The sequence below is a fragment of the Mercenaria mercenaria genome, chromosome 8, assembly GCF_021730395.1.
Source record: "Mercenaria mercenaria strain notata chromosome 8, MADL_Memer_1, whole genome shotgun sequence".
In the NCBI taxonomy this organism is placed as follows: Eukaryota; Metazoa; Mollusca; class Bivalvia; order Venerida; family Veneridae; genus Mercenaria; species Mercenaria mercenaria.
Window position 1 is genome coordinate 40,221,921 of NC_069368.1, and position 27,074 is coordinate 40,248,994.

The window sequence follows — 27,074 nt, forward strand, 5'->3', positions numbered from 1 at the left end:
AACAATATATTTTAATTGTCAGTTTGTCCAACCAGGAAACTTCCATTGGATATATCTTCTTTTGAATTCTGCACTAGATGCAGAAGATCTTACGTGTAAAGGATTTGTCATTCCACAGTTTCGGTCCTGAATCATTTAATGATTTCCTGAAAAATTCTAAATTTGGCTTTGGAATATAAAGAAGTTGTTGCTGTGATGACCTGAGTTTGTTATTATTAACATATTTGAATTTATTCTTTAAATAGTCTGGACAATTTTGAGATTCTGTTTGCAATGCTTTATAGACTGTTACAGGTTTTTTATAATCAACTCTTTACGGGAAAGTCATCCAGTGTACAAGAGTATGTTTATTTTTTTTATAAAGCAGTTTCAGTTTAAACATAGATTTTGCATTGAATGTTGTGATGGTTCTAATAACTTTTATAAACCCGCACTTAAATGCTTCTGGATACTTTGGGTGACAATTTCAAAAAAAAAAACGGAAAAAAAAACCAACGTAGATGCAAATGTATTTCAGAATTGAAAATACTGTAGATTTATTTATTTATTTATTTATTTATTTTCAGAGCGTGCGAAACAAATATTTACATCGAAATGAAAGAACATCAGGAAGATATACCAACAGGATGACATACTTTAAATCCAAAACACAAGCCAACAATTTTAAGTTATAAATGTCATTTTATGAAGTTATTAAGCAGCAAACTGCTGTCCAGAAAACAAGATTTTTTCTGGAAATCATTTACAGGTAACAGTTTTTCAAGGAAACAGACCGGTAGTAAATATAAACAAGCACGAATACAGCCTACTCATGGAAAACAGAGGGTAGTATTTCTCCCTCTGTTTCGATTAAACTAACTTTGTAATTGATAAATTTACCAACAGTCATATCCTTAATTTGTATTAGATTGAACACTTCCGTTCAACATTTAATTTTTGTAAATATTTTTTGCTTGTTTTTTTTTTCCTGATAATGATAGTTTCTGTAAAAGGAAACAGTAACTTCTTTATCGTTAACATGTGTTGGCACGCAATATACTTGTTTGTCTTCTTTTGATAAACTCGGATAGATGTAAGAGCTTAATTGATGGTCTTTGCATTTCTGTTCCTATTAAATCAACACATCTAGTGATTTTGAATACATTTGTTTGTTTGTTCAGCAGAAAATTAGATTTTATTCTAATATATTTATTCTATATATCTAATTTATTCTTTATACCTCGACAAGGTATGAGTGAAAAACGGACATAAAGATTAAGTATGAAATTGTTTTTGTTCAGTTTGATTAAAGCAATTGATGAAGTTTGTTTCCGCACCGTTCACATTCTTTTGTAAAATATAGTCCTTTCAAAGTTAATAGTACTTTGTTGCCTATGCTTGTAACTTTTGTCACATGAATTTTCACAATGTATCCGTAAAAAGTACAAAATACTGTTTTAAGACAGTAGAATTCCTGCAACTATGAATGGTATATCTGTTAGCTGTGTTCCTCTCATCTGTATATCTCAGTATAAGATATATAATCATGTTGCTTCTTCATCACTGTGAACGAGAAGTATATATATCTTATATGTGTGTGCAGTCACACGGTAGTTAGTCTGAACATTATAACTAATTATCAATAGATATCAATGAACTAAATTGTGCTATTGTTTTTAAAAGACTTGGTAATAACTGGACTTTTTAAATATTTTATTGCAGTTACTGTATAATGTTGTAGTATAAAAGAATATCTGTCAAATCTTGCACATTAATTCCATTTTATATTGAGGATAAGGCCAGTAACTGGATTTTTTTAGAATAACAAATCCATCATATTTGATTACAATAGTATAATTGAATATCTGTCAAACCTTGCTCCTTTAATTTGATAATGCATGTGAGCATCTTCAAATGTCCAGTATTTTTTCATTACGAATTGTCCTTTTTCCTTGACGATATCTCAATACTAAATGCTCGTCATACGTTAAATAGTATGCATTTCGAGTTTTATTATGTCTATACATTTGCTTATGTAAAACATCGATCGTGTACAAACATATAGAGCACACTTTATTGTTGAACATTTTGTACTTTATTTGTATGCGCAATTTTTATTTTCTTACACAAATTTTGTGTAAATACGAAAATATCTCTATACTGTGTTTACACTATCTGTTATTTATTTAAGGTTTAGGAGTATATCACCAAAACACAGAAATATTTTATAAACGAATAACATCGTTACCAATATTTTAATTAACCATTACATGTTCTACCGTACTGTCCCGTACTGAAAATATTCTGAAAAAGTTGTCCCCCTTTGAAAATGAATGCCATTTGTAAAGAAATAAAAATAAACAATTGCTGAAAACTGTGTTCCATTTAATTATGTGAAATTTCAACACTCGCATGCGATTGCAAATGAATCAAAACTAACATGTGTAACAGTTCTTTGAAAATGGTGAGTTTTTGAAGGCGTTTGACTGCCCGGAAGTGGGTCCCATTTAGACAGTCCTTTTTTCGGAATTCAATGTTTATATTAGTATACTGACACTTGTTTTGTCGTTTTTGTAATGATAGCGTGTATATTACTTATATTACTCTACAAAACAAGTGTCAGTATACTGATATTAGCATTGAATTCCGAAAAAAGAACTGTTTAAACAGGCCCCACTTCCAGACAGTCAAGCGCTTTTAAAAACTCACCATTTTCAAGGAACTGTTACACATGTTTGTTTTGATGCATTTGTAATAGCGTGCGAGTGTTGAAATTTCACATAACTAGGTGGAACACAGTTTTCAACGATTGTTTATTTTTATTTCTTTACAAATGGCATTCATTTTCAAAAGGGGGCAACCTTTTCAGAATATTTTCAGTACGGGACAGTACGGCAGAACATGTAATGGTCAGGTAAAATATTGGTAACGATGTTATTCGTTTATAAAATATTTCTGTGTTTTGGTGATATATTCCTAAACCTTAAGTAGAAGTGAACGTCTATTTGCACATGGTTATTTAAATCAAGGAAGGATCGAGGATATATTAGAAGAAAGTAAAATTTCTTGATAATAATATACACAAATGTGTAACATATGTGTGTTTGAAAAGTTTAAGATAAGTATTTTTATGCCCCGGAAGGTGGGCATATAAAAATCGCACTGTCCGTTCGTCCGTGCGTCCGTGTGTCCGTGTGTCCGTGCGTCCGATATTTTTGTCCGGTCTGTAACTCTTCCAGCCGTAAAGGAATTTTAAAATAACTTGGCATAAATGTTCACCATAATGAGATGAAGTGTCATGCGCAAGACCCGGACCCCTAGCTCCAAGGTCAAGGCCACAGAGGTCAAAGGTTAACATGGTCTGTTTCGTGTCCGGTCCATAACTCTGCCATCCATGAAGGGATTTTGAAAGAAATTGGCATAAATATTTACCATAATGAGACGACGTGTCATGCGCAAGACCCAGACCACTAGCTCCAAGGTCAAGGTCACACTTAGAGGTCAAAGGTTAACATGGTCAGTTTCTTGTCGGTCCATAACTCTGCCATTGATGAAGGGATTTTGAAATTACTTGGCATAAATGTTCCCTATAATGAGATGAGGTGTCATGTGCAAGACCCAGACCCCTAGCTCCAAGGTCAAGGTCACACTTAGAAGTCAAAGGTGTTTCTTGTCTGGTCCATAACTGCCATTTATCAAGGGATTTGAAAATAATTTGACACAAATGTTAACCATATTGAGAAGATGTGTGACACTTATGACCGAGGCCTCTTAGGTCAAGGTCACAAAATGATATGTGATTTTTTGCGCATACAACTGTGGCATTCTTGGGCCTACTTCGGGGGCATTTGTCACCAATAGTGACAGCTCTTGTTTTCTCTGCAATCAGGTATAATTAACATATAATATAATGTTAAAGACTTACCTGACTACATATTAACAACATAAGTCTACAATTGTTACATTATGTGTTATAGTACTGTTACATGAAAAGCCCCACGTGGTTCTGGGACGATCTGTGTATGAAAAGAATTGGAACCACTGCCTTACCCTTGCATGATCGTAAGAGGCGACTAATAGGGTCTTAACACTTGGTTTTGCAGTAACTCTGTGATTCCAGCAGGTATGCAAATTTTGATTCCATACCTCATGTTTTTATTTCGATGTAAATGAGATGTGGAACCAAAATTTGTAGTCCTGTTTGGCGCCATATAACCTGTACTGTGTTAGTGCGCCGTAAAACCCAAATAAATAAATAAATAAATAGTTACATGAAAAAGGGACATTGACTTCGTGAAAATCACAGTGTGGGAAGTTAATACAAATTGCTTGAGCCATTGTCGGTGTACGGATTTTTAAGTATGTGTTATGCATAGTCTGGATAATCGGAAGCTTGTGTTCCTGATTATTAGCAAAATACACAACATATGTGTATACACACTGCACTATGTATACCGTACGTTACAATCCAGCCTTTGGGACCACACAATACCTGTGTACATACAGTGAGTTACAATAATGTTCTGCTTAAGCCGGTGCTAGGGGTAGCTTGTGAGAAGTGTAGTCTTTTGTTTAGTTACTTCTTATGAACAGACTAAACTGAGGCTGGTTTCATTTTATGCTTCCAAAGGCTCTTCTTATATATTTGTTTGGAATTGACCTAATTCACCGCCGCAACATTATCGAAATAAAATGGGACATTTGATCGAACAGTGAGTTCCAAATTGTTAGTAGGTTTTCACTCAAAGGTTTTCATTCAAATGAGTCAGAAAAATTAACTTTAATTAAGGTAGTTTCTTTCTTTAAAGTTTAGAAGGATTCTTAAAGGGAATTCCTATAGTTTTTATGCGCATCTTTCTGCGCAGCCGACACTTTCTATGGAAAACTGAACTGAAGTCAACATTTGTTGAAACATGTTACAGACAATCTTAAATATGAGGAACCTTGAATGAAATAACATTTTTGATAAGTTATATCAGTAATCAAATGTTGATACTGGTTTATGTTGTATTGACAAGTATCATGCCTGACAGGTGTCTTGCTATTTTTGTGGTTGTGTTTTCACATTGCATTTTAGTACAAAGACAGTGTTGTTCATATAATGTGAGATAATTGACTTAGTACTGATAAGACAATATCACCTTTCAGATTATTTAGTATTCAATTATAGAAAGAATTAAGAATTTTTAAAACTTTTAGCAGACATACATGTAATCAATTTGGCCAGGTTCGCGCCATTTCGTCCGGACAGGTGTTGTATTCTAGCGGTCTTAACATAAAATTTAGCCTGGTGACCTATACATTTTTAGCCATTTTTATGCTCACAATACAATTATCTATACACAAGAAAAACAAGAAAAAATTCTATGAAAGAGTTTTTTCAAAATTTAAAAAATATATTCTTCACTATGGGTATTTTTCATTGAAAAAAGTTCACAAAAGTGAATATGAAACAATATATTTTTTTCATTTGTACCCATTATTGTAAGGATAGAGTGTTACAAATATGACTATGATATCAAATTAAGTATATAATAAAATATTCAAAAAGAAAAAATCCATTTTGTGCTGTCTTGAAGTATATTTTGGTTGGTATTTATAAAAAAGCAGAAAATTATGAAAATATTGAAAAATCGCTGGCAGTTTCAGCAACAGTGGGTGTGTTCAAAACAATTTTTCACAAAAACAATCCTGGTGACCTATTGTTTTTATTTGTTCATTGTTTTCAGCACAAATTTTCCTATCATATATGTAAATTTAAAAAAAATTCTATGAAAGGAAAAAAACTATAGGAATTCTCTTTAAAGGTCCAATACTAAGGAAAGTGAACATTTTAATTTCTTTTAAAAAGCACAGAAACTATTTCATTTTATTGGAAAATGAAAGTTGGTATGTAGAAATTCGAAATAAATCGCAGTATATGTACAATTATTTTTCTATGAAGTATGAAGAAAATTAAAAAGACCTGGGGGGTCATTCTGTCGATTCATTGAAATTTCAACATAATACACATACATTTCTTTGAGTTCCAAAGACTTCGTAAATTTTTGACAAACAATCTTCATTATTTTAGTAGTTTGCAGAAGTCCTATCATGTACTATGAAAAAAAATTGCAAACTCACTTCCCTTAGTAATTGACCTTTAAGTCAAATGAAACAAAGTTGAATTGTTTTCTTTAATTCGTTCGAACTGTTGTTAGAAGTCTGTATCATTTATGTAAAAGATACAGAAATATTGAGTTTAAAATGTCTCTACAAAGCAAAGACATTCAGGGACAAGGAGGGCTATTTCTAGACACAAAAAGTGTTACAAATGTATCAAGGTACAGCGTAAAGACATACTTAAGGAAGAAAATGACATTTCACTTAAACATTGCGCTTTGATAGCAAATGTTTTACAGTAATATGCTTAGTTTGGCATTTTTGGCGAGGCTGAAAGGTTGTGAATGTAATTTACATCTAATATTAACCATTTAGGTGTAATCAATTTTAAATAACAAATTTCGCTTCTGACACCATGTTACATATCCATTTTGAATTATGTAGACTGGCTTTGTTAACATGGATTCACTGCTACAGCATACACATTCTTTGTGAGATATCTTGGTAAGTGTAGTATGAAATATGAAAATATATATAAATACATTATTAACGAAGGCAGAACCTCTTCTTTCTGGCTTGCTTCTTGTCTCCGGGCGGTGTGTGCTATTGCATTTTTAAGTTTTAAGTCATTTACTGCGCTATTTATTTTGTTAACTGTTTTTTGTCAGACTTCTTGTTATGACTATATATGGTATTTAACATGTCTTTTCAGCTTTATTGTGCTTATAGTTAGTAATTATATTATTCTAAATTCAAAAGCTATCATGTTAAATACTTGTTATTTAAGATACTTGCATTGTTTAAAAAAAGACAAATATAACAAGCGAGTTGATGCTTTTGTGTTTTCTTTTTGTTACTAAGATCGGAGAAAGCAATTTCTCTTTGAATCATACATGTTTTGCAATACATACGGCATTGCAATATATAATTTGCTTTGTGTTTAAAATCTGTAAAAAGCAATATATTACAATCTCAAACTTGAAAGTCGATTTGCTTTTTCTAACTTTTCCCAAAGATATACTCAATCTATGTAAATATTTTTTATTTTCAAAATTTGCTCAAAATATGTTCAAAGATGATATGTTCTGATTCATAGAGATGGTATCAAGTTATTTACTATAGTATATAATTAACAGTTAAGGTTGGGACATCAGCCCTCGTGAACCACTGCTTTCGGATTGCTTTATGCATTCTTTTAATGCAGAACATCATATTCTAAATAGATTGTATTTATATCGTGTCAGATAACACGAATGCTACACATATCACCAGTGAATCAGTTCTCTATACTTATGACATGCATTTAGCATTAGACAGATGCACGTAATTCTATAGATTATCGGTATAATACCAACGGATATGTAGTTTTCAGATCGATCTTGATTTATGTTCAAATTAAGGCCGAGATAGTTTATTGTTTTTTCGTCGTCTGGCGGTCTGGTCGGTCTTATATATCGTTTTGTTGGTCAGTAGATCAAAGTAAAGCAATTTTTGATCAATAAGTAAAGACTGATTTGACACACAGTCATCAAACTTCATGAGAAGGTTGCTTATAGTCAGCAAGTAATTCCTGTTGTTTTTGTTTCCAGTAGGTCAAAGGTCGAAGTCACAGAGACTTTTAGACGTTTATAATATATACTTAAGAGTCCTTTGGCACACTGCCTTCAAATTCCATAGGATGATTGCCTATTTCTATATTTCTCTTTTTTCTTTTATAAAATTAATATTAAAAACAGCTGTCTTAAACTTTGGGTAAGAATGTTTTCGCTTGTGCAAAAAGCTAAAAAGGTACAATGATAATAAATTCAAGCTAAAATCAATATCCCACTTTCTTTTTCGTTGCGACGACATGTATGCAAAGTAAAACACGAGCGCCAAACTCTCAAAAATACACCTTTTACAGCAAACTACTTTTGACTTTTAAAATACTCTACTCATTGAACAGACTAGTTGTCGATTTTCTGAATTTTGACCATTTCATGGGTCATAACTCAAGAGCGGCTAAGACATTGTGACCAAGTTTGATGAACATTTGATAAGAACTACTCAATTAGGGAGAAGTCACTGTCAATTTTTGTAATTTTGAGTAATTCCAGGGGTATAACTCTGGAGATACTTATTCGAACTTGCTGGTTATCAAACTTAACCTAGATTTTACAGAGATACACGCTCTGTATAAGTTGTGTTTATTCTGAGAAAAAATACTCTAGTTATCGAACGGACTGTCAATTTTGACAATTTTGACCAATTTAAGGGCCAAAACTAGATTTCACCTTCCCTATAAGTACGGTTGACTTGGTAGAAAATCTACTCTAGTTGTTGAGCGGACACTGTTACTTTTGGCAATTTTGTCAATTCAATGGCCGCAATTCTTGGATATACTAGTTCGAACTGGCTGGTTATCGATCTCTTTTATAGAGATTTATACTTTGTGCAAGTTAAGTTTAGTACTGACACAAAATACTCAAGTTATTGGGCAGACACCGAGTTTTTTCCCACCCACCACACCACATGCCCGCCCGTAATGGGTGTAAACATAATACGTCCCGTTTTCAAATGGGCGTATAAAAACTAACGACCGTATTTATTTCGGAGCTATGACCCTTTGAATGACTCTTCTTAATTACAATTTTAATGGGACTTGAATGATAATTCAACAAAAACTATTGTATTAAGCTTAGTTTTTCATATTGCCAGCATGTTCCTGGTAAGTGTTTTTATGGAGTTATCGCCCATTGGTCATTTTGTTTAAATAGTACAATAGGACACGCGTTTCATCTAAAAACTATTTAATATTTTAAATATGTTTTGACTTTACGAATGAGAAAACGTTTAAACTTGGTACCAAGTAGTAAATTATTCATTTATTATTTTCTCTTCCTGTCCTAGAGCGTGGTTTTTTATTGGTTCATTACCATAATTAAAAAAAAATGTTTTGAAAAAAAATCAGCAAAAAAAGTAGAACTTATCTGCTTTCAGATATTGGCAATCATTTAAAATCAATACGCTATTCATACTGTTATGTAAATGAGTATATGAGATGCATACATGCAATCAAAACGAAAAAATCTCCTTATCAATATACCGACTACTTCCCTAATCGTTTTAATTGTAGTTGACGTTTAACAAAATTATAAAGAAGCTTTTCTGCATTTGTTATATAATAGCAGAGTGAAAGAAGGACGAAGGGAAATAACATGGCTAGACAGGTAGTATCCTTTTGTTTTCACAAACGTTTTATTTTTCTCTTCGCAATTTCGGATTTCAATCGGGTAAACTAAAAGACCCTTTTTGAACAAAGCAAGTGTGTACGCCATATACATTTTTTTTGAAAGCGTATTTATGTATTGTATGAGATGTAATTCTATGAGAACTTTTTTCATAATATATACAAATACTTTCAACTGATGATCATACGTCTTTTTATATACCTTACTTTAAATAGTAACATAACTGTATAGGACAAAATCTTGTACCCCGGGCCAAATAACAGGAAGCAGGCATTATACCTGGAACCGGACATTATAACTGGTAATCGACCCGACACGTGCACAATGTTTTTCTTTAGTTTTAACATACATAGTATAGATGGTGAAGCTGCATTTACTTTGTAAACGAAAAGGGTGTTTTATTAATAAAATGACCAAACAAATCAATAGCAGTATCTTTTTGTAATACCTATGTAAAGCTATTTCGTGTTCGTACCTTCTGGAGGGAAATTCGCAAATATATTCAATAGAGAACAAAAGTAACTAACGCACTCTTCAAAAAGTCATATTTTTATTTTGTCTGTAGATCTACCATGTCTACCAATTATACAAAAATATTTTAACATACCGTTATGAGTGGTATTAAAATCGCTCTGCTTTGAAATTTCACCAAACGACCGAGCAGGAGAATTAAAGACGCGAGAATGGAATTGATAGCTATTATATATTTTTAAAGAATTATTAAGAATATTTGTTATACAGTAGTCCCATATTTAAGCAATTTTGTTGATTACAATGATTATCATCAACAAACTTTTGTGTATCGTCAAATTAGCACGGCAAATTGTGTCAGTTAAGATATACCGAGACCGTCGTTGCAGTGAACTTTATACAGCAGGTAGAATTTTTAACCAAGATCGAACGGTCACCCAAAAATTGCGTGCACTGACGTTAAAGAAAACACTAGTCAGTACACATACATGTATTCATGCTAAAAACTAGTGTTAGCATCCGAACCTGTTAACAACAGTAACCCGTGATGAAAATGCATGTAACTTTACTGAGATTACTGTCCTCACCTCAGTTATCTATGACTGAAACAATGATACGCACCTGACTTGCGTTTTATTTAGTAAAAACACAATTTCAGCAAACAGCTGAAAAAATGAAACTGAAATAACTGCTTAGTTTGTGGGGAAATGATAATTCAGGGCCTACCGTGCAAATAAGTCCTACATATTTTACACGAATTTTTTTTTTATTCTCCCATGTCTGTAATTTAACGATAAATAGATCAGACATCCACAACCATGAGCACCCCCGCTTCTCTCTCCCACCCCCCACAAAAAAGATTTGTATGGACGCCACCATCTTTGAACGTACGCCACGCAAGTCTGTGGGATAAATCACAAAATGTTGATTTATAAAATATGTTTTTCAAAAGTAAAATCAAGAACATGTGTGGAGATATAAATCTTCTGGTATTAACAATGACACTTTTGACAATTTACATGCAGTATAAATAAATTATTGGAGGTCCAAAATGAGCTAAGTCAGACTTTAGTGATAACGTAGTATAGACGTTTCGATCTAATGATGAGAATTATTTTTTTCATGTATTATTTAAGCGCCATCTGATATTAAAGTCATTACCTAGTCGTTAGCATTATTAATTTTCAGATTTCAGAAGACTGTTTCTTGGTATTTTACATCGAAAATATTCAATATTGACATTGGCATATATTTGTACATTTGTTTTAAATAAATCTATGCTCCGTTTTAAGACGTATTTAATTCATCTGACATACATTTGTCACATATCATTTCCAACGATAATGTGTGCACAGCTTGTCACAGTTCTGTTTTTTTTTTTTTGTTATATTGTATTTATGTTCTGTTGTTGTGCCTCTGGATGGGTGATGTTCTAATAGGGATAATTAGATTTCTGTCAAAAGGATTGATATTTTAGTTAAGTGAAACAACACTGACCCAATTCTCTATTTCTTTTGATTAACTTCCATATGACAATATTATCCAAATATGATCAGAAAGATGATTGAAAGATTAGTAAATTCCTTAAATTTGAATGCGATTGTGTCTCAGTAACATCTTAATGGATATATATACATCAATTAATTCAGCGTGCCAGAGCGGGCAGTCGTGCTTTTCAATTTTTGTAATCAGAACATTACAAACTCACATTATTTTATGTAGAAAGTTTCATGATAGGCAGTTGTTAAAGTCCATTTGAACTGAGCTGTCCTAATATATGTCTTCTAGCCTGTGTCGTCGGTGTTTTCTGGTTGCGCTGTGTTCTTCAAAGGCATTTAAATTCCGTATATTGTTTTCTAGATTTTCTTTAAATATATTTGTATACAGTACCTTCTGTTAACATTACGTCGGTACTGGGTTCACCTGGTAGATGTAGTATCTATCAATGTTATTTTAAGAGCAACAACACCAGATTATCCAATACACTGCAATAAAAGCAATAATCAAAAGTGAAAGAAAATTGAACAGATCCCTTCTCTAGCAATTGATCATGCACAAATAAATATGACCATACATTTGTTACATGCAAACTATAACTAACACTGTAAAATATGGTTTATATAAATGAATGAGGCCATCAGTTTCATTGTATTTAGGCTAAGAAATTTCATGTATTGCGGACACTTTAGGGTTTTTTATGAATAACATATGTTTTTTCAACTATAAAATGCATATCTGACATTGATAAACGTCAAAAAGAGAAAACCGGTATCAAAATAATTGTAACACTCAATGCAAATGTTGATATTGTTCAATATTTCAAGCGTGTCCATATTAAAGATTGTTTTTTTTTACTTTTGGGGTGGGGATGGGGAATGGGGGATGGTGCGGGGGGTGGGGAGGATTAACGTCGCACCGACACAATTATAGATCATATGCGACTTACCAGCTTCGATTGTGGAGGAAGACCCACCGTACATTATTTCATCACGGGCGGGCACCCGGGTAGAACCTTCCGTAAGCCAGCTAGATGGCTTTCTCACATGAAAATTAAACGCACCGAGTGAGGCTCGAACCCACATCGATGAGGGTCAAGTGATTTCAAGTCAGTGTTCATATTAAAGCATTTAATTCCAGGGGCACTTCGCTCTAATTAGAGCAATACAAAAGACAACTGTCGGTAAATGGGATATAAAAAATTGACAACCTTATTGTTGTCGGGTCGTTGAAAAAAAAAGTCCACATCAATTTACAACTTGCATATTACCGATATGTCGATTGATGTTAATATCTATGTAGATTTACATTAAAGTTTTGTTGCAGTGTCTCATTTATGAACCAGTTTTTGAATAATAAATTTTATCTTATGCATTGAATGCATTCGTGAGTGGAAAAAGAATAAATGGCAAACTGTGAGGGTTTTGTTTACATTATAAAAACTGTATTTACTTCCTTCACGTTAATGCTTGGCATGGTGCTGTAATAAAGAACATATTATTTTCTTTCACTCATATTTTTTGTAAGATTTAAACTATTGATTCGTCTAGGGCTTTCATTTTACTAATAGACGAAAAATCAATATAGACCTATACTTTCTTTTGTGGATATGGCAATTGATCAAAAATGATAGAAAGACTGTCATCAGATATTTAAGAGGGTCATTTTTCAAAAATCTAATATTTCTCATATTTAGTAAATTGCTACTGTAAGCTATCATTTGCCAAAGAAATGAAATTGAACAATGACCTAAGTTATGTAAGGGAAACTACTTCTTCTATACCACCTAACAGTTAATTTCGAACTGAAGTCCCTGCATAACGGCAAACTAACTGTTCACAAAACGTGGCGACATGTTCATTTACTTTCTTACTCGGTATATTATTTCACAATAATTAATCATTATACATATTTTCCAATATCATGCAGTAAAGAAATAAATCGCGGGTGAAAACATACGAAACAGTGCATTTCATACCCGCGGCTTTTATTCATTATTTTCCCACTAATGCATATTTTTAAAGCTATAAATTCTAAAGAGGTCAAGTTACGGATAACGTTTAAACACTGCCGAACGCACGCTTTCCATGGGAAACGTCTCGTATGTCGCGTCTAAATAAAATACAAACAGCGGTAAGTAGGGTGTTATGACTTACAGAAATTATTATACATGACACTTTGGATCATTAAGTCCATTCGATGATCATTTTAATAGAGTTTTACTCAAGCCGGTGCTATGGGGCGTAAGAGAGGTTGCACTCTTTATTACCTCTCATGAGCAGTCAACCGAGTCCGCGTTTATTTTACTTTGTTGCATTCTATGCTTCCAAAGGATCTTCTTATAAAGTTTGGTACATGCAATACATTTTTTATGAGCCTCGCGGAATTGTTTCAAACATGCATAGAAAAAAGAATCACGAATTAATATTTGTACATCAGTTGAATGTTCTTACTTTATTAGAAAAGGACCTGAAACGTTTTATATTTCCCCTATATATTTTAGCAGAATTTGGTTTTAATTTGTATAGGAAAGAGGACTAATACTTCTGAACAAGATTGAAAATGGAGACAAAGATGGCGTTAAACAAATACTGAATAATGACACGGATCTCACAGTTGATAGGGTAAGAATTATAACATTAACTTTAAACTTATACTTACAAACAAGGTTACAATTTAACTTATACATTTTTTAAATAATAATTTAAATTTCATGATTTCTGCGTTATCATGCTTGATGTTGTACACAGTTACCAGTTTTATATGCTATTTCTTTAGATACCTGTATAAATTCTACAAACCATACTTTTATCATGCAAGTTCAAACTTCTATGCGTTTAGAAAGGAGACACACCAATTCACCTCGCAGCAAGGAAGGGCAATCTGGATATTCTTGAATTGTTGATCCAGAATGGATGTAATGTCAATCAGAAAAATCAGGTATATACATTCTTCTCAAGGTTCAAATATATCCATCATAAGTTATTTATATTTTCAGTAAATTGTTTTACGATAAATTAAATGCCTGTGTTTTTGAAAATAACAAGAGCCATGTCAGACATGGCTAATCCCCCCACCGGGCATATCATAATTGAAGGATGTGGTCCGCATCAGGGGTTTTAAGATGTGGAAGAAAGAATAAGTCAGTAGTGAGGTGGTTTACTGCTAAATTTTATTAATTTTCATGAAGAGTATAACTATGATGTTTTTCTATATGGCTACTGTAAAAAGAAGGAATGGAAAGCTAACAGGGAACAAGAGTGCCAGAATGTCACAATATATGCCCGTCAAAGCAAATTTCTTTACTCTAGCAGCTGTATTTGCAAATGGAATGCTAATTTTATGGTTGTTTAGTAATCATTGTAAGTCTTTTTTTTTTTAAAGTCCACAAAAAACTCCTTACTAGGTAGAGATACCTTATATATAATAAAATTAATAAAACACACCTAAAACTGGAGAGTAACATCTATGCTGTACCACAGAAAAGTGGTCTTGTTTTTTCCCTAGGGTCAATTATAAAAATGTTACAATATAAGTTATTTATAGTAACAACTAAGGGAAGTTAATCTTTAAAAAAAAAAAAAAAAAAAAAATTGCAAGTCCACACAAAAATCTTTATCAGGAAGAGACTGGTCAAAATACACCTCAAAATTGGATTTAGCATGTTTGTTGTACTACAGAAAAGTGGTCTCGATTTTTCCCTACGACTAGTAATGAAAAAGTTACAATAAAAGCTATTTAAAGTAACAACAAAGGGAAGTAATTCTAAAGAAGGGAACTGCGCATGACATTTCGTCTCATGATGGTGTATAATTGTGCCAAGTTACATCAAAATCCCTCCATGCATGAAGAAGAAATGCTTCGGACAAAGTCATTCTTGTATCTGACCATTGGCCTCTAAGTGTGACCTTGACCATAGGCCAAGTGACCTGGATCTTGCGCATGACACTACGTCTCGTGGTGGTAAACATTTGTGCCAAGTTATATCAAAATCCCTCAATGCATGAAGAAGAAATGCTCCGGACAAGGTTTTTATTCTTGTATCCTTTGACCTCTAAGTGTGACCTTGAGCTTAGACCTAGGGACCTAGTTCTTGCGTATGACACTCCGCATCGTGGTGGTAAACATTTGTGCCAAGATATATCAAAATCCCTCCATGTATGAAGAAGATATGCTCCGGACAAATTTCTTTAAGAAAATATGATAAAGGGGAATAACTAAAAAAATAGGCAATGTAGAGTTATTGTTCTTGCACGCTGCACTTCCTCCCAATGTGTTCTATCAGTGTATGAAGTTTGAAGAAAATCCCTCCAGTATTTTTGGGGTTATGCTCCGGACAAAATGTTTTAAGAAAATATGATAAAGGGGAATAACTCAAAAAATAGGCAAGGTAGAGTTATTGTTCTTGCACACTGCACTTCCTCCCAATGTGTTCTATCAGTGTATGAAGTTTGAAGAAAATCCCTCCAGTACTTTTGGAGTTATGCTCCGGACAAATTTTTTTAAGAAAATAAGATAAAGGGGAATAACTAAAAAAATAGGCAAGGTAGAGTTATTGTTCTTGCACACTGCACTTCCTCCCAATGTGTTCTATCAGTGTATGAAGTTTGAAGAAAATCCCTCAAGTACTTTTGGAGTTATGCTCCGGACAAATATCGTTGCGGACGGACGGACGGACGCACGGACGGAGAGCATTTCTAATATCAGCTTCACCTTTGGTGGGGGGATAAATAAACGTGAAGATATAGCGGGAAATAGTTTTTTTCCGAAAATGATACTTACTTAAAAACTGCCACAGGACAAGTAGAATGATGTACGTTGAAGTCGAAGGACAAAGGATAGCATTTCCTGCGTAAATGTTATGTCTAATATTGTTTCTCAAATAATTGTACACTATACTATATCCTCAGCTAAAGTATTGACTTTGCAAACATTCCAGAATGGTTTTGCTGCTCTGCATTATGCTGCCAGAGAGGGGAGAATGGATATTGTATGCTTCTTGCTGAAATATGGCGCGGAGCCGAACATCAAAAATGAGGTTATGTTGACAATATTCTTTTCACTTTTGATATTGGGGGTTATATCAAGAAAGCGGTTGTATTCAAAAACTGATTAATAAGAAAATTAAACTATAGCTGTATGTGATATTTTTCTTCACAATGCAAACTTGCATGAAAAATAAACGAATAGTTTTCAAAATTTCAAAAATATGTTTTAAAAACTACCCTATCCCATGTTTTAAAGGGCAAAAAATATACAAAAAGTTTTTTTTTTTTTATAAAACTAGCGAAATACAGATGTGTATGTACTCACTATATATTATTGCAATATTGTTAAATATTAGATAAATGTTAAAAACTTTTTTTAGGACGGAACTTCAGCATATTTCTTATCATTTTCGTTCATTATAACAACTTTCTTTCGTTTGTAAATTCTAGACATCTAAGCAAACATTAGTGTCTTTTGAGATTGAGAAATAAATTTATACGATGGCATAATATGATGTTAATGAGAACAGCGACATATTGTTCTTTCCAATAAACTATTTTCGGTATTTTTTAAGAAAACAGCAACATAACAAATGACGAGTTACAGTCTTGATAAATATCCTAGCGACAGCAGTGTAGGAAGTCTTTTGTACGGCACACTAACTCTCAGTATGACTAAAGTAAAGTAACCAATAAGTGAGACTTACTAACCAATACCTATATTACTGTATCCCAGGTAAGAGTTAATATTACGTAGGAGTTACTATGCAATAAGTAGTAGTTACGTTACTAAGTCGGACATATGAGTCAGTAATCGTTTTTATAAGTACATATGTCGTATATATGTTCATAAGTAGTATGTTAAAGTTACTAAGCCAAACGTATATCGACCTACTACAAATCTCTCCGACGGTTTCAAGGCGCTTCAATAGTATTGTCGTAAGAGTTTGTCAGTCGTACAAATGACTTCTTACTCTGTGATTGTAAAATTACTTTCGTGCTTAAAATAATTAATAAAAGACTTTATCTTGTACAGGACGGTGATGGTCCTATACATGAGCTTGTAAAATTTCAACCAATGGATGTCATTGAAGAGATGGTCTCACTTGGGATGGACGTGAATCTGCAGAACAAGGTCACTAAATTTTTTTGAAGTTTCTTTTTTTGCATTGTCAGAAATGTTTAAAATGTTTATACCCCGTCTCTGAATTTTTATTGATCTTTATATATATATATATATATATATATATATGATTTTAAGTTACCTAGTGGCTTATTTCTTTTGACATTACGCATACGTATGGCCTATAACAGGAAACGCAGAATTTGTGTTTGTTTGCATCAGTTGACTGAATCATTGTAAGACGTAAACAGATTTACAAAACTTAATAAATTTGTAAATCTTGTTAGATAAAATAGATTATTATAATGGCAGTATTGTGATCTGCAATGTTGTATTTGGCTTGAGTGAATTTTGTCAGGCCTAGTTCCCACGAGTCTCTCGCGCCGTGTGTAATCCGGCCTGGAAAAATCCACGGAAGCCGAATGCATCATTTCAGATCAACGTACTGTTTTCATAACCCTTTTACTATATAACTATACCTACTTGTAGTGTGATATCGGCCAAATTTGACTATAAAGACAAATAAAACATAAAACCTTGTTCGTGAACTATTTGACATATGGAACGTCGAGACGTGCAGGGCATGTGCACCAGTATGCACGTGTTCGTTACCACGTTTGGCATTACTGACGAAAGTTCTGCTAGAAAAACACATATCATGGTGAAATTGACACAAGAGCAACGCGATCGAGCTGTCGGAATGTTGCTAGTCGGGACACATTTACGACACGTGTGTAATTAGTTTTGTAATTTCAACAGAATGTTCATATAATTTGTTTGAAGCTGTTACTATGATGGTTATTTCCCTTTTTAACCTTATTTCCGTTTACAAGAACCTTCAATCGTAGGTTATCTACCATCTGCGCTCTTTTGGCGAAACTTAACCCAAGTACAATTCATTGAAGTGACCGATTTTGAATTTGTTGTAAAATTCCGACAGCCCGAGCGCGTTGCTCTTGTGTCAATTTCACGATGATATGTGTTTTTCTAGTAGGACTTTAATCAGTAATGCCAAAAGTGTTCATTAACACGTGCATATTGGTGCACATGCCCTGAACGTGCAAAATATGCTATATTGGTCAAAACGCCTAATGCGGTTACGTTGGCCGGGAGTCGGCCAAAAATAAATCAATAATTAGCTGCAGTACCTATTTAAATGTCGGTATGTGAAATTTCTTGTAAATACATGCATTATTAACAAAATAGTAAAACCATATAAACTGACCGATTAGGAATTTTGCTGAGTGTACAGGTTTCATCTCCTGTTAGGAGCTATAATGTAGTGAAGTCATCTTAATGTGATCATTTTTTTCAGCTTTTCTTTAGCACATTTGACCCTACTGGCTTTTGTTCCTCGGTTAACATGTGAGGCACCCATCGGGCACAAACCTTTCTTAAACCCAAGTACTTGGTGAGAATCTCATGAGTTCTACCCGTTGGCTTGCCAAGAAAAGATGCTATCTTGTACACCGTGTACCTGGCGTCTTCGTCATTCTTACAGCAGCAATGTTCTTTGACAGCACTGCTGTTTTGGGCCTAACAGGACGAGCCCTAACTTTAAGGGCTGTCTGACTATTTTTGAATTTACGTAGACAGTACCTGTAAACAGTTTTCTCTGATACTGCAGACTTTCCATATGAAGTACGCTGCTCACTGAGCATCTGCTTTGCACGTATGTCTAAAGAACAACGTATTAAAATGTACGCTCTGATTTCAAATTTTCATAACTACATGTATTTTTTGTATATGACTACAACTGATATAAAAAATATTTCCAAAACGGTACGATTAATTTCAAAAAAAACTTTGCAAGATTATAAAAGAGTCCATTTATGTATCATCTATGTAAAACACGAGTTTCTTGTATGTCAACCTTCTAAGGAAGCGCGAGATTGCCATTTTGTTTTTATAATGGACGTCATAAACATGTTTTTTTTACAATTACAATTTACATGCTTAGATTGGTAGTACACCATTGCATGTTGCCGTTGCGAATAACCATCAAGAAGCTGTGGAGACACTTCTAACATGCGGCGCTAGAAGTAACCTGAAAGACAAGGTAAGATAAATGATTAATACTAAAAATATACACAAGAATATATAAGAATAAATGCCATGCTAACAATGAACAAACCCAGCGTGATCCGCATAGACGGGGTATTGATGTCTGTATTATGTGGATTAGAAAGTGAAATATTTTAACCGCAATGCCCAGTTTATTTCCCAGTTTAATGCCCATTTTTGTTTAGTTTATCGCTGAGTGTATTGCAAAATGAAAAAATTGTTATTATTATTATTATACCAGATTTATATAGCGCCCTTTTCATGATCGATTTCACGTTCAAAGGCGCTTTACATAGTTCAAATGCAGCCACACAGGGCGCATAATTCATCCTCTACTAGTGCAGACACAGAGCGATCTGACCAGAGGAACAGAGTGAGACAAAGCCCCCACGACAGAGAGATCAGAAACAATCGTGCATGGAAAGTTGCAAAATATTTACTCAGGGCATACCTAAAACGTCGTACCTCTATGTACAGCTCTCAAGTTTCTTAGTTCAGGCGCCTGTTGTATGTAATATGTATATATAAATAATTTTATGTATACCGCTAATGTCTTAATATTAGTATGATCTGATGTGAAGTCCACAAGGTATTAGCCTGTCACATTCATATACATAACAACCATTCTCATATTGTATATCATTCAAAATTTCAATATGTACTTGCTTACGACTTATGTTTCAGACTTTGTCTAAGGTGATATATAGTCCCATTGGTCCGGGTGTTAAAGTTGCTGTAATTAACATAGTTTGTAAATGTACATACGATACAAATGTTACTTTAATAAATATCTTATCTTTACATTATTGATTAGTGCATGTCAGTGATGTGACATATTTATTTTTGGCAAGATCTAGCAGAAGTCGTTTCTGAACAATTATGCGTTATTTACAGGATTTTCTAGATGGACTAATTCTGTATCTGTGGTATTGATAAATTAAATCCTGTCAAACATTTGCTTCGTTTCAGTATGGTCGGACTGCAGAAGAAAGCTGTAAAAATTCTCAAATGTTAAATATGATGCGGATGCACACACTCACAATGGAAGCTATGAAAAAAGGGCAAGAAAACATAAATCTAACCGATACTTTGAGATAAATCTATTTTCTTTTTATCACAAATTGAAGCTAATATTACATAAAACTGATAATGCACTAGTGAAAAAAGCTTTGACGTCGACGTCGTTTATAGTACAGGAGACGTTTGTCAAATTGAATTGTGTATAATAGATTAAGAAACAAGAATTTTTGATGTTTCGGCAGGAAAACTAACATGACTTGTGATAAAAAGAATATATATTTTGTGACTTTCCACATCGAATTTATTGCATTCGTTGAATAAAATTGATAGAGCCTCGCATTTTATTATCTTATTCAACTCGATTTAATAAATTCAATATAAAAAGACACTCAGATAATATCCTCTATGTGTTCTTCTATCCCAGTTTGTGTTCCTATAGATTTTATATACATCGAGATATTGCGGGCAGATCTTACACTGCTCTGTTTCTGCATTTTACAGCTAATATACCATTTCATTTCTTTCAGAATTATCCAGGCACAGGGAATATCAATAACAAGGAAGAAGGCCAAGGAAAGAATAACACTCAAACGTGTTGGCGTTGTCATAGAAACAATATCCTTGACGACTGACGTCACGGCATCATTCTACTGCAGACGGGAAAAGTCTGAAAACAGTTCTTATTCATTTTGCACAGAGGATGGAGATGAAATGTTAAGCGATGTATTTTTCATTAAGGTGTTTTTCTTTTTCCTTGCCTGTCATGAACAGACTCAGTCAAACCGAATCTTATTTTGCTTAGTTGTGCTAGATGCTTCCGAAGATCTTATAATAGATTGTACTGAAAATGTTGACCCTTGGGCCTTTGAATATGATGATGTGATATCAATTGCACATTTTGTTATATCTGATAAACAGACTATCAAAGAAATAAGTATTCTGCTAGGCTGTGTTTTCTGTTTCCAAAAATATCTTCTAAATGATCAGCATTCTACATGGTATGCTTTATATTATGTTTTCACTTGTTACTTCTATATGTATATGTTATTTCTTGTTTGTTACGTCAAACTGTGTTTTGGTGGTATTGAAAATGTTCACCTTTTTCTGTGAATACACATATTTAAGGATATGAGAATTTTTTCTATCGATATAAATGGACAATCCAAAATTTGTTTCATCAAATTATATTTAGATCACAGGTGTCCCAAGAGTATGTGAGGTCACACTGACGTTACCAATATATGGATTGCCATCGGCACAGGAGGAACTTTTTGTAAGATTTAAATCGGGAGCAAGACTTACTGTAACGCAGGCACAAACTACAATAGAGGTACTGGGATTATATTAGTGTCTTATACATTTGAAAAGTGGTAAAATATTATATTTTATCCAAATTATATGATTATAGATATAATATCTATTAATATACCAACTGATTTTTGATTATTTCCATAAAAATATTCAATGATCTTTAAAGAAAAACAGTCACAGAAAATGACAGATATGGTTGTTTGCATGTTTTTAGCTCACCTGAGCACAAAGTGCAGTGATCTATTGTGATCGCTCACCGTCCCGTCCGTCGTCCTCCGTCCACACTTTTTTTCAATCAACATCTCCTCTGAAACCATTGGGTGGGAGTTGATGAAACTTGGCCTAGAAGTTTCTCAGGTTGTCCTCTTTCAAAGTTGTTCAAATGGTTTCGCTTGGTTGCACATAGGGGCCACCAGAGCTAAAACTAGAAAAATCTTCTAACAACAACTCCTCTTAAACCTCTGGTTCGATTTCAACTTCGCACAAATGTTCCTTATGTAACCTGCTGTCAAGATTGTTCAAATTATTACGATTCGTCAAAACACATGGCCATCAGGAGGCGTGGTCACTTTTCCGTATATGTATATAGTGGACACTTTAAAATCTTATTGTATAAAACTACTGGCCCTATTTTGAAATAATTTCACACAAATGGTCCTTATGTCACTCTCTGCCGAGATTGTTCAAACTGTTACGATTCGTAAAAAAAACCCCTGGCCGCCAGTGGTGTGGGTGTTCTCTTCTTCCTATATGTATATAGTAGAAACTTAACTGCTGGTCCGATTTTGAAACAAAAAAATGGTCCCTGTGTGATCATCTACAAAGATTGTTTAAATTATTCCGATTCCTAAAAAAACATGGCCGTCAGAGGGCGTGGTCTATTTTTCATATATGTATATAGTAGAAACTTAAAAAATCTTCTTGTATGAAACTGCTGGCCTAATTTTGAAATAATATCACACAAATGTTCATTGTCTGATACTCTACCAAGATCGTTCTAATCACTCTGACTCCCTAAAAACATGACTGCTAGAGGGCGTGGTCACTTTCCTCTATATGTATATAGTGGAAACTTAAAAAAAATCTTCTTGCATGAAACTGCTGGCCTGAATAAATTCACACAAATGGTTCTTGTGTGACCCTCTACCAAGATTGTTAAAATTATTTTGATTCCTTAAAAACGTGCCCGCCAGGGGGTAAGGCCATTTTTTCTCTATATTTATATATTTGAAACTTATAAAATATTATTGTCAGAAACAGCAGGACCAATTTTAAAATATTTTTACACAAATGTGTCTTGGGTGACCCTTTACGAAGATTGAACAAATTAATCTATTTCATCAAAAAGCATTGCCACTAGAAGGTGTGGTCACTTTACCCCTTATTAATGTAGTGGAAACTTTAAAAAATCTTCATGTTTATATATTGTCATATCACATCATTTCTCCAATGTCTTACTCCCACCTCTACCCCAACTCCCCCACCCCTACTCCCACCTCAACACACACACAGCACCTGCCTGTATTTATTTAGTAGAAACTTTTAACTGTTAAAAAATAATAAACTCAGGTGAGCGATATAGGGTCATCATGGCCCTGTTGTTAACATTGATTACATTCGTTATTTATAATTGTTCAATTTACTCGGATGACCTCCATATCTATAACTGTCCGCACAAAAATATTTGTACAAGAAACTTGGCAAAAATCTATGTTTTCAGAGCCGAATACAAACTGTGGATTTCAAAAGTGTTCTTCCTGTTGAACAATTTTAGGTCTATTTCAGTAGTGTATCATTTAGGCCTAACTAATAGGAGTAGGAGCCAATTTTAGTATGAGTAGTACTGCCAGGTCACAGCAGTGTGATTTTGATTGTGATATTACAGTAAGCAAATGTGACAAGAGAAATCTCTCTTAGAAGATATATGACCCCTACTTTTCTCTTCATTTTATGTCCATTTTATCATTATTCTCTAAAATGAAGTAAAGATTAACAAATTTTATTCTCTGAAATGCGTCTTGCTATGTTTGGCAGCTCTTTAGAAAATGTCAGTTTTATATAGAATATATAGGGAATACTATTTAGGCGTGTATGACTTTTATGTAACTGTTATCAGAAGAATCTCTACTGCGCAAGGACTTACTTGTTTTTGCAAGTAATTGCCAACTTCCAAATATAAATTTTACGGACAGCTTCTTTTTGAGCCTGAAATTTACGAAATTCCGTTACATTTCTTTAAAAAGCTCAAATACAGATGTCACTCTTTTGCAAAATTTCAAACGATTTAAAATGGAATTTTACAACATACAAACTCTTCATCCCATTTTTGGAGATTGTTATACTTAAAACTTGGATACTATCTAAGGTACAGTCACGACAACCTGGAACATTGTATTTACCAGCTAAAAGTCATTGAAATAGTCATTCTTAACATTTGCTGGGCAACCTATTGTTGTTATTTATAGGAAAAACTTTTACTTATGAAATAAATTTACACCCTAAAATTCTTCTGTGCGTTTTAACTTTGCTCAAAATCTTAAAAATGAAAAGTAAAACAAATGTAAAAATGAAACAATCAGTATTCCGGCACTCTGACATTTCAGGGGAGAACGTGTACATTTAAAATAAATCTGACACCGGAGAGTTTTTCTGTCTGTGCATTGTTTACATGCACAAAGACGGAAGTGAAACAAGTTGATCATGAGGGAGGAGTGATAACTGCTGACGCTGACAAAGAGATGCTGCTGGAAATTCCACCTAATACCTTCAGTCAAGAAGCAAACATTTCAATAAAAGTACATTTATTAATTTACATTTATTTACATATGAGATTATTATTTAAGTATATTAAGATTTCAAAATAAAGATGTATTTCACATATTAATTTTTAAAACTACATTCCCCCTAAATTTTGTTTTATGTAAAATTGATAGGGAAAATAGAGTTACAGCGCTAATTTTCAAAATGGTTATTAGCGAAAATTCCAGATTTACTTAATCCGGAGACTGTAACATACTAAAATGCGCATCTTATAAATAAAATTTAATTGGTCTCAAGCTGAGATAAAATTTAAGTAGAAATCTACTAGGTGAGAACAACATGAAAATTCACATTGAGACTCGCCTGACTTTTTTTATTTATATATATGATAAGGATATGTACGTGAAGTTTTGTAGACCCATTTGAAATTGACATTACTAAGCATTTTTTGATTTTGCAAAATGTAGAAAGCTTGTGGTTTTTCAGGTATTTCCGACAGAAAGTGAAGCCAGACAAAGAGACGATGTCGTGCTCACGGATATTTACACAATTAACACAGATATAGAAAGTAGTGGCAAGAATAGCATGACGCTAACTGTCCCTTTGCATCACTCAGTTGACAAGACAGAAGATATCATAGCTGTAACCGCGGACGAAATATCAGATGACACTGACGAAAATTGTCTTTCAGTCATTGATTCAAAGCCAGTATTAAAACAATTGTCTCTTGTATATGAAATTCCACATTTCAGCATGTAAGATTTTTTTTAGATATTAATCATACTTTTAGTTACACTGCTTGTTGGTGACAGGATACGGGATATACGCTGTCGAGGAAATCCATATACATAACTTTCTGTTCCATCCTTTCACGTAGATTAAATGATCCTACAACTCACTTCTGAGTAACAAATATTTAAATTCCTTTGTTTTACGATGATTTAACTTAAAACAAATTTCAACGGCCATGTCTCTAGTTATTGTTCTTCTATTTCCGCTTCTTACTGCTAACTTCACGAGCCTAAACTGAACGGCAAGAAAACACTAAATTTACTCTCGGAAACGATATCTATAGGTAGCAGGGTACACGTCGAATTTTGGCCCCCGTCAATATTTGTTATAATTAGAACTTCGTGATTTTGGATGTCTGTAAATTAAGGTAAGAGATGATGATTGTTAATTCTTTAGAAAATTTAAACAGCCGATACATGTAAAATTCTGATGTAAGTTGTAAAACTAACTGCTGCTAGCTTCGTATGAATCGGTGAGTCACCTTGGCGCGGGAAATTCAAATCACGGAAGGGTTCCGTGCTTGTTGATTGATACTCAGGAACTGTTTCGCTATTTTGTGAAAAAAACCGAGCTGGATGGGCCCTCATTCCGTTTATATCCTGTAGTTCAGTAGGGACTATTAAATTGAGAAATGCAATAAAATTGGGCATTGTTCCCGCAGCGGAATCATTGCAGGCTGTTCAAAAAGTGCAGAATTGATGATTTTGGCATGCTATTTTTAATGGAATATGTAAAACTTTCGTTTTGATAACTTTCTGTATTCTTGTATGAGATCTTATCATTAATTAAAAGCACAAAACATGCACGCAATTTATAAAATGGCCACCCTGATTCTGCCCATTAGGGAAGTGCAATATTGCGACTCGCTACATGTAAGCCTGGCCGTGCCCAAAATTTTCGAATCTAAGTGTACCCTGCTACCTTAAAGCTGAAGCTTATGATTTCTGACTTGATTCAGTTACGCCAGCGATGCGGCAGCCATTTTGTTTTAATCAAAATTCATATCTGAAAAGTACTTGAAGGCTATGGAATATATCCTGTCTCCACGTGACGTCTAGAAATGCAAGGAACTTATAGGAGGCGAGATAAAAAATCATACTGTCTTTTATTTTATAAATATAGACTTTGTTAAATATAGAGTATTAAATGGGCAAAGATAAGCATGAGTGGATAACAAGTCCAAAATGAATTGATTCTCCATTACATTAACAGACATGTAGCAGTCTCTAGAAGCCAGTTTGAGACAAACAAGAAAAACATATTCGACAGATTGGTCAGTGCTACAGAACGGCAGCGTACTGCAGTGTTCTTTGTTGTTGTGAGACACGAGAATAACGGGACGAGTCCTATTATTGTAGTAGAGTGCTGTATAGCAACGAACGCCACGAAGAGAATCAAGAAATGGATATCGAAAGGTTACATTACTCAGGTATAGACTTATTATTTTGGCATTCCCCACGAAAGTAAGTACCGTTACGATATACCTTCACTGTTGGTAATACTAAACAGAAAACAGACACATTTTATATAATTAGTTGATTTAAAACTAATCACCAATGATTTATAGTCATATACGCAAAAATATGATCGTATTTAACTCTAAAGAGATTATTTCACCTGCAATTAAACTTTACAAGGCAAACATGGAGATCAACTATATCATAAGAAATGCAAGCTTTGTAAAGGGAAGTTCTGCTTTGTAAAGGGAAGTTCATTGGGGCTATGTAGAACTTTTCT

General features: G+C 33.6%; 2 protein-coding genes across 3 annotated transcripts in view; both read left to right on the forward strand.

Annotated features, from left to right (window-relative positions):
- LOC123566550 (uncharacterized) overlaps positions 1-2,259 on the forward strand; it is a 48,609-nt gene extending 46,350 nt beyond the window's left edge. For both annotated transcript variants that reach the window (XM_045360759.2, XM_045360758.2), the window contains exon 6: positions 567-2,259. In XM_045360759.2, the coding sequence (XP_045216694.1) occupies positions 567-630 (64 nt within the window). In that variant the 3' untranslated portion in view covers positions 631-2,259. The remainder of the gene's footprint in view (positions 1-566) is intronic.
- Positions 2,260-8,638: 6,379 nt separating this feature from the next.
- LOC123566548 (uncharacterized) overlaps positions 8,639-27,074 on the forward strand; it is a 29,835-nt gene continuing 11,399 nt past the window's right edge. The window contains exons 1-12 of the mRNA XM_045360757.2: positions 8,639-9,290; positions 13,808-13,903; positions 14,121-14,219; positions 16,219-16,317; positions 17,304-17,402; positions 19,351-19,449; positions 20,424-20,515; positions 21,002-21,212; positions 21,667-21,804; positions 24,389-24,580; positions 25,032-25,300; positions 26,550-26,766. Coding sequence (XP_045216692.1) covers positions 9,279-9,290; positions 13,808-13,903; positions 14,121-14,219; positions 16,219-16,317; positions 17,304-17,402; positions 19,351-19,449; positions 20,424-20,515; positions 21,002-21,212; positions 21,667-21,804; positions 24,389-24,580; positions 25,032-25,300; positions 26,550-26,766 — 1,623 coding nt within the window. The 5' untranslated portion in view covers positions 8,639-9,278. The remainder of the gene's footprint in view (positions 9,291-13,807; positions 13,904-14,120; positions 14,220-16,218; positions 16,318-17,303; positions 17,403-19,350; positions 19,450-20,423; positions 20,516-21,001; positions 21,213-21,666; positions 21,805-24,388; positions 24,581-25,031; positions 25,301-26,549; positions 26,767-27,074) is intronic.